This window comes from Pezoporus occidentalis, unplaced genomic scaffold, assembly GCF_034315485.1.
Source record: "Pezoporus occidentalis ecotype Australia unplaced genomic scaffold, CSIRO_AGI_Poc_V1 ctg118, whole genome shotgun sequence".
NCBI classification, from domain to species: domain Eukaryota; kingdom Metazoa; phylum Chordata; class Aves; order Psittaciformes; family Psittacidae; genus Pezoporus; species Pezoporus occidentalis.
The window spans coordinates 2,152,926-2,161,884 of record NW_026912972.1 but is presented as its reverse complement, the minus strand read 5'-3'; the positions used below and the strand labels follow the sequence as shown (position 1 = coordinate 2,161,884).

The window sequence follows — 8,959 nt, the reverse complement described above, 5'->3', positions numbered from 1 at the left end:
GGATCAGGGGATGTCAGCTCTGAGTCAGGAGTGCACGAGGCACCTCTCCTCACCCTATCTGTGGATGTCGCTGTACCTGCGATGTTACCCTGGCAGCCAGCGCTTCACATGCAGGGAGCCCAGCATCAGCATCTACATCCCCACTCATGGGGCTTATCCTGCTCTGTGGAGCAGGGGAGGGCTCAGGGCACCAGCCATGCTGCTTCCTGACTAAGGAAACTGAGGCAGGGGGACAGGCATTCCCATTGCATGCCCACCTGCATGGGAGCTGGCTGGTGTTGTCCTGATAACCAGGGGAGTCCCAGCAAAGGGAAGAGATGGAGCTGTCCCACCCAGGGATGGGGGCACTATGGAAGCACCACATTTTAGGAGAAGAACCATCCTAACTTCAGGGCTTTCTACTCAACCCAGCCAGAAACCCGAGGGACAAGCCGAGTAAGGAAGGTGGAAAGGTGTTCCCGGGCCCATGGGGTGGAACTGTGTGATCTTTATGGTCCTTCCAACCCAAACCAGGCTGTGCTTCTACAAGAAACGCCACAGACTGGAAATAACCCCCTTTCCCCAAAGGCCATGCTCAGGACTGAGAGCAAGGATGGGGTCCAAGTTGTCAAGCCCAGGAGGTAGAAGCAGAAGCACAAGCCCTTAGGAATGCTCGAGATGAGGATCTTCCCATCCTGTAGGGTGGCAGGACCTGCATCGCCGTGGCCAGTACTGAAGATGAGTGCTACCCTGCTGAACTCAGACCCAGAAGCAGTACAGCCAAAGCCTTTATCCACATCAACACAAGTTTGGGTGCATCTGCAGAAGCTGATGTTAAAACCAAGGAAAGGGGAGAAAGATGAACACCCCTGCACTCTTTTAGGTCCTTCTGAGCTTTGGAGAGCCTCAGAGTGCCATGTGCTTTGGCTGAGGGGAAGTCAGACTAACAGGGCTCCGTGATGGAAGGAGGACGGGCAGCATCAGGGGGTGACCCATCTCTGTTCATCAGCTCAGCAGAGGCATCCTATGAAGCAGCACACTGGAGACATTCCTTTATCTCTTCCTCTCTCTGAGAATTACCCTGAACAACCAAACCCCTCCTCAGAGGGGAGATTGAGATGAGCTCTTAGGCACAAGTTGGACTGTACACATTTGAGGGGCTGGGATCCTACAGCCATCCTGAGGGTGGGTTATATCCTGCAGTAACCACAGCACACAGAAACCTCTCCAAGCGAACCATTCCAAACAATTAGCAAGTCTTGGGCACTCAGTTCCCTAGGAGCAGGGGGAAGGATGGAGCAGCCAGGATGGCGGGATACTGGTGTGCTCTGTGTGGTTGCAACCAGGGGAATTTCAGTGCTCTAACTGTGGCATACCCCAGCATGGAGATGGAAACCTGGAACTGGGTCCTTCCCTGCTTTCCTCATCCCTCTTTGGTGATGAGTCTGCTGGTGGGTTCAATCCTGACTCTTTCCATGGGAATTCGTTTCAGCTCATTTCCATGTTTCCTATGGAAGCAATGTTTTCCATTTCAAAGTGGAATTGATGAAAGTTAAGGAAAGGTCACGTGAAAGAGTTAACAGCAGAAAAGGGGAACCAAAGTATTCCTTTCCCAATCCCTGGGAGGAGAACAAGCAAAGATTCTCTCCCAAATGCACTTCCTTTCCTGCACCCAGCTTGGTCTGGAATTGTACTGGAAGTTTGTTGCTTGCTGTGCAAAGCAGTGCTGTGGTGGGACTTGGGATGGAGCACTGAGGATGGGTCACTCTTGCTCATCTCTATGGCACTCTGGAGGGATGCTGGTAGATGGAAGGGGACCTAGAGTGGCAGAGCCATAGGGCTCAGCTTTTCTGGCCTCCTGAAGAAGAAGGGAAAGGAGATGCCGTAGGTTTTGGGATGTGATGATGTGCTGTGAGGCGCAGGGATTGCGACACCCCGGGGTCAGCCTGCAAACTGCTTCCCAGCTGCCATAGAATCCCAGAGTGGCTTGAGTTGGAAGGGACCTTAAAGTTCATCCAGTTCCAACCCCTGCCACGGGCAGGGACACCTTCCACTAGAGCAGGTTGCTCCAAGCCCCTGTGTCCAACCTGGCCTTGAACACTGCCAGGGATGGGGCAGCCACAGCTTCTCTGGGCACCCTGTGCCAGCGCCTCAGCACCCTCACAGGGAAGAGCTTCTGCCTTATCTCCAACCTGAGCTTCCCCTGTTTCAGTTTGAACCCATCATCCCTTGTCCTATCACTACAGTCTCTGATGAAGAGTCCCTCTCCAGCATCCTTGTAGCCCCCTTCAGACACTGGAAGCTGCTCTGAGGTCTCCACGCCGCTTCTCTTCTCCAGGCTGAACAGCTCCAATGTTCTCAGCCTGTCTCCATACAGGAGCTGCTCCAGCTCCTGCTCATCCTCGTGGCTTCCTCTGGACTTGCTCCAACAGTTCCATGTCCTTCTTATGCTGAGGACACCAGCACTGCACACAGTACTGCAGGTGGGGTCTCACAAGGGTGGAATAGAGGAGCAGGATCACCTCCCTCAACCTGCAATCCCCAACTGGTCACCCTATTTCCATGCTCAAAGCTGCAGGATGGGAGCAGCCGTGAGCACTGCTCCAACCACAAACCCCTCTGGAAAACGTGTGGCTTGTGGTGTTTCTCCACATGGTGATTCAGCTTCCTACAGCAGATCTCTGCAGGAGGAGGCAGCAGAGAACCCCCTCCGAGCAGGAAAGGATCACCTCTCCCAGCACAGGCAGGGAAGCATCACACAGCATCCTATCAAAGGCAGAGAGCAGTAGAGGAAGGTCTTGCACTCATCCAACCAGAAAGACTCCAATGGAAGAACCAATCTGCGCCATGCAGCATCTTCCAAACCCCTTGACATCCCTGCTCTCTGTTGCTTCGTGCTCATGGCAAGGAGCAGGACAGACAGGACGTGGTGTTTCTCCACTCACATCACTGGCTCATATGACCTGGCGTGAACTCCTCTGCTGTGCTTTTTGCCAACTGGGCTGGCCTAGAGGAGGAGGAGAGGGGGGGGAGAGCCCTTCCCTCCCTTCCTGCACCATTTGGGGACATGCTCTTCTCTTCCCAAATCACTGCCAGTCCAAGGAGGGGAGGTTTCCAGCCACCCTGCCAGCACAGTGTGTATGGGGTGGTGGTGTTCCCCGTCCAGCCACCCTGCAGACCCTGTATATGCCAGCACAGCTCCACCAGGAACACCACAGCCCCACAGCCAGGCTGGTGTGGGGTGGGTTAATGTTTTTCCCCGTTACCTCACACTGGCCTCTGGTGCTATGGAAAAAACAAACCATCTGGTAATAATATTTCTCTAAGAGCTGTCTGGGTCTGTGGGAAAGCTTGGCTCAGCTTCTTAGGGATGAGGAGTTGAGCTAAAGGCGAGGTTGCAGATGCGGTGCTGGGAGCTGGAGGGGAGGGAATAATGCTTTTGGGGCTCCTTTTTCTAGCCCCTTTGTAGTGCTTGAGGGGGGATCTTCTCCTCTGTAGTAAATGGAATGCCAGAGCATCACACGCTCAGGATGCTGGGAAGGTGAAAGAGTCCCGCTCTTTTCCCCTGCACTACAGCAGAGGCTTGAAAGTGAGCAAAGCCAAACACTTCCACATCCGTTTTTCCTCCTTTTCTCCAGGGAAAAATGTACATTTTACATTGATAAAACAGGAACAGCCCGAAGTGATGGCTTTTGGGGAGGGGCTTGGGAGCACTGTAGTTTGAGGATAAACTGGCCCAAAGTAGAAAGATCAGCAAGACGTGCAGCATCCTCCTCCGCCTCTTAGGCAGAACAGAAGTGTATGTGTGTGTGTATGCACATACCCAGCCCTAAGGACACCACTGCATGGCAGGGTGACAGAGCTCATCCAGAGCCTGTTACAGAGCACATCCAGGCAGGCACAGCATGAAAGCTGGGTGGAAAAGCATGCGCTAACCCCTCTGGCTCTTGGGTGGGGAATAGTTTCCATCCTCTGCTATAAAACACGTTGCTTTTGGGCCATTCCCAAGAAGTGGAGCATGCTTTGCCAGGCTGGGCACAACTTCCTGGGGAAGGGAGGCACCAGGTGCTCGAGGAACAGCCCTGGCTCTGGCCACACACCATGGGGTGGCACAGGGCTGCTTTGCTTTGGGTTTACGGCAGTTGGACCAGCCAGCATCACCAAACTGCAAGGGGATGATGCTACCCAGCATCACCAAACTGCAAGGGGGTGCTGCTATCTGGCATCACCAAACTGCAAGGGGGTGCTGCTATCTGGCATCACCAAACTGCAAGGGGGTGCTGCTATCTGGCATCACCAAACTGCAAGGGGATGATGCTACCCAGTATCACCAAAGTGAAAGGGGATGCTACCCCGCTGGAAACACTTGGGTTTCCCCTGCTATGGATTACAGCATCACTTGTAAGCTCCCTTCCCCTGCATCCATGTGGATGCTCAACAGCTTCTTGGTGCATGGCAGCACCCAGGACTGGTTCCAGCAAGCCCAGGTGGAAAAGGTGGCATGAAGCTGGAAGTGCTCTCCATCCTCCCCATCCATGCCCAATGTGATGTTGTGCTTCTCTTTGGCCTACTTCTTACCAGCTTGTCCTGTCTTTCAAGTGCTACAGCCCAGCTCATCTCTTCTGCAGGGCCAAAAGACCACCTCTAATGACTCATTTAATCTCCTCCTGCTCTTGGGTGTCCTCCACTCCTCTGGATGTGCTTTCATTCCCCCCTGTGTAGGCAGCAAGCACTGGGAAGTGCAGGGATCTATCTAGCTTGTTGGATGCCCTCCATGGATGTGCTCCCTGGCACAGCACAGAGCCAGCCCAACTCCTTTCCATGCTATTCCAGGGGGGATGAGCTACCTCAGCACAGCAGCAAACTCCCTGAAGTCCCTGTTAGCTCATTCCCAGGCTGTTTCTGCTCCCAGTCTTTTATACAATGTTTATACTCATTCTTTTCACCACTCCAACACTCATCACATCTCATTTGAGGATGCAGCAAGGCATGCAGCTTTACACCAGAGCCAGATCCAGCCTGCAGCCTTTCCTAGAAGTCTAAACCAGGTCAGCTACCCTACCTGGCAAGGATGCCTTCCCAGCCCTCTCTAAGCAGTGCCAAGCATCCTCCTCTTGCAGACAGTGAAGAAGAGACTTAAATCACCCCACCATTCTGCTGTCCTCAAGCCTGTTCCTCCTGCTCATTGCTCAGCTGTGGCTGAGGCAGTAGTGATGACGCTGAGCTGGAAGAGAAGCAGGGAGGACAACTATCCCTTTGGATACAAAGGGGCCTTTTAAAAGATACCAGGAGACATGAGCACAAGGCACACAAGGAGAGGCTGAGCTGCTCCATGCTGAAGCAGGAGCTAACAGAGGAGATAGCAGCCCAGATGCACCACAAAAGAAATCCCAGAGGTCATAAAGAAAAGTGTCTCCCTTTCCCTGCTTTATCCTTTAAGAGGAGCCACCAAAAGCAAAGGGGCTGCTTTCATCTCCAAACACTCACCCTTGCAGGAGGGATGCACTGAGTTCTGCAGCCAACTGCCCCCTATCAGAGAGCTGGAGGTGATGGGGACGAGTGTGGGGCAGCTGCATTCCTTAAAGGCTTCACAGGGGCACATGTGCTGTGTGTTTCAGCTGATGAGTCCTGCATAGGAAAAGCCAATGCATGCAGGTGAAGGATGTTAACATCCCTTCACATCCCATCTCTCCATTGTGGGCAGGGATTCAAGCCCTGTGCCAGGCACCCATCCTGGCTGGGTACCAACACACCATGGTGTGCATCTTCAGTCCACGGCAAGTGTGGCCTTTGCTGTGTTACCTCATCCAAATAAAGAGAGTTGTGAAGGAAAGCAGGAGCAAAATAATGTTTTTCTGAGTAAATTCCCATCCCAGGCAAGATAACAGTGTGTGTTAAGGATGCTGCCATGGATGCTTCCTGCAAGCTGGAAAAGGTGGCTTTTCCTCCTGGGGATATTCTGGGATACAGATCATAAAATCACTGAATAGTTTGGGTTGGAAGGGACCTTAAAGCTCATCTACTTGTACCCCAGCATGGCTTTTGTCTTTGCTTCCCTATGTGGCAGAGGTCCGGGCAGCCAGTGCTGGCTTCTCCTGGTTGTGTTTAAGCCCTAGGGCTGGACCAGCTGGGGATGGAGACCCCTGCCCTGCATCAGGGCAACATGTAGAGATGGAGGCAAAGCTGACTTATCATCATTATGGAGGGAAACCCCCCCCGTGCTGGTTTTACCCAAGGGCATGGGCAGGAATGCAGGTGCTGGTTTGGGAGCTGCCATTGCGTGGGGCTGGATGGGCACATCCCATAGCTCATCTGTATTCCTGGTGGCCCCTGCTTCTGTTCAGGGGCCCAGCAGTGACTCACGCTTGTTATAAACACATCTCCCAACAGATAATGAATCCCGGCCCTCACTGCCTTTGGGGAAAGCTCTAGATTCTCTTCCCAGTGCTCTCCCTCCTCCCCTCCTGGCAGTCCCGCTCCAATGTGGGATTGTTTCCTGATGCTGAGTGGAGCCAAGGCTTCTGAGGCCCTTTTTTCCAGCCTGTTGTGGTTTGCTTCATGGGCTGAGTTTCCCCATTAACCCTTCTTGGAGGGGACCAATTGAGTACCCCACCCCCCTGCCTGTGGATGCCGAGCAGCGTGCGCATCCATGGGGGAACCACTTTTTGCTCTCTAACCACATTAAGCAACCAAAGCTTTATTGCAGTTACACAAGCAACCCACCAAGTACATTGCAAAGCAGCAGGGGAATGAGGGGAGATAAAGAAGCACAGAGAGGGGAGATGCTTGCTTGCAGAAGCAAATACTGCAGCACAGAGGAGAGGGAGAACCTCATGGGAAGCTGACAGCATCTTCAGGGGGTCTTCAAGCATCAGCCACGGGCACTGCATCCGCTGCATCCCTCCAGTCAAGCGGTGAAGGTGTTCTTCCCATGGGGATCAGGGTCTGGAGAGCTAGGAGGTCAATCAAGGGAGATGGTCAGGGCACAGCTGAGGCTACAACACTGGTGCTTCCCCCTCCCAACCCCTTGGTTATGGGGATGCATAGAATCATAGGATCAAACAGGCTGGAAAAGACCTCATCTGGTCCAACCACTGCTCAGCACTGCCAAGGCCACCAGTAACCCATGGCACTGAGGGCCTCATCTACACGGTATGTGAACAATTCATTGGGTGCTGAGAGCACTGGGGAACACTGTACAGCTCGGTCTGTGAACAGTAGGAAGCCTGTGAGCAGGATTTGGGCTTGGTGTTGCACTAAGGGGAAGCAAGAAGCCCGCCCTGCCCATGTTCTGGCTGCCAAGGAGCCATGGTCAGAGCACAGGGGATCAAGCATCACAGGCTGAATCTGCACTTCAAGATGCGCTGCACCATCCTGTGCATCTTGAACTCATTGCATTCCAGCCTGAAATAGTTGGAGAGGAAATGAACTTTAGGCAAGGAAAGTAATATCAGTATGCGACTGAAGAGCAGTTCTAAAGGCAGTTCGTCTGGGGTGTCCGGGCTGCATCTTTAGCTGCACGTTTGTAGGCACTCCTGAAAGAGATTTGGGAGCATAGCTGCTTGAGAAGAGCACACAGCAATGTCCCTTGGGAAAACCCCAGCACTGGCTGCAGCAGTAGCCTCAGGTTAGGTCATTGCAATAAGGGGGGGAGCTCCTCCCTCAAGAATCCCACCAAACGAACCCCAAACCCCGCAGCACTGAATGAGAGCTTTTGGATGTGCATAATCATAGAACCATGGAATGGTTTGGGTTGGAAGGGACCTTAACGCTCATCCAGTTCCAACTGCATGCCATGGGCAGGGACACCTTCCACTAGAGCAGGTTGCTCCAAGCCCCGTCCAACACTGCCATGGATGGGGCAGCCACAGCATCCCTGGCAATGGTCTGCTGCCATTGTGCCCATGCTTCCCGGGAGCATCCCTCACACTGGAACCTCATCTGAGGCATCAAAACCCAAAGAGGCTCCAGACTCAAGCATAACTCGCCCCCTTTTCAGTCTAGATGATGTTAGGCACGGGCTTTCCTCCAGGAATAACTAATGCCACTGAGAAGGCTGCCTGCAGGGAATCAGAACCCAGCAGTCCAGGAGTGCCTCAAATACTTGCACATCTCAGCTTTGCCTTTTGGGATCAAAGCAGTTCCTTCTAGAAACAGCAGGCATGTTTTAAATCAGCACTGTTGAGAATGGGGCTCACAAATGGAGCTTCACGGCTCCATTCTCATCCTGTTCTCCGTGTGCAGAGCATTGTTGCTGGGAAGCGACATTCCCGTGGTTAAGCTGCCTACGCAGGGCTCTGGGAATCCAGAGCCAGCCTGGGTTTGCACTTGGCTGGGTTTAGTCTGTGGGATGCTTTCCGAGTGACCTGGTGTCTCCTGTTCCTCTTTGCAGGACAATTGTGCTGAGGCTGAATGGGAAAGGGGGGGCTTCACATCTGGAGTCAAAGGAGTTGCACATCTGGTACATTCAGTACTTCCTCAAAGTCACTGACTGCCACGTTACCCTTTGGATGGAGGCCTGGGGCTCGACACAGAGCACAGAGGATTAGGATCTGCAGCTGGATTTCCTTCTCTTTCTGAAGGGAAAGCAAAAATTAGCCTTCTCAGCAGAACCCCAGCTCCTTACAGTATCCAACATGGGAGCAGGGGAATCACATGGATGCCATCACCTTTCTGCAAGTCATTCCACCCTGAGCTGCAGTCGCTCCTACCAAGAGCTGAGGCATAGAATCATAGAATGTTTTGGGTTGGAAAGGACCTGAAGATCATGCAGTTCCAATCCCCTGCCACAGGCAGTGAGATCAATGGGTCTTGGGCTGCCAACCTCATCCCATGATGCTACCAGTACAAGCGGAGAGCATGGGGACACCCATGGCCAAGGGAGCTGGTAGCCATGCATGCTTACCCAGGTGGGCTGGGGTGTCCCCATGAAGGTCCCAGCACTGATGAGACCCTTTTTGTGAAGTCCTTCATCCAGGTC

General features: G+C 53.2%; 1 protein-coding gene across 16 annotated transcripts in view; it reads right to left on the bottom strand.

Moving 5' to 3' along the window:
- Positions 1–6,660: 6,660 nt before the first annotated feature.
- Positions 6,661–8,959, bottom strand: part of PCBP3 (poly(rC) binding protein 3) — a 41,857-nt gene continuing 39,558 nt past the window's right edge. For all 16 annotated transcript variants that reach the window (XM_062601780.1, XM_062601774.1, XM_062601818.1 and 13 more), the window contains one exon: positions 6,661–6,932. In XM_062601780.1, the coding sequence (XP_062457764.1) occupies positions 6,887–6,932 (46 nt within the window). In that variant the 3' untranslated portion in view covers positions 6,661–6,886. The remainder of the gene's footprint in view (positions 6,933–8,959) is intronic.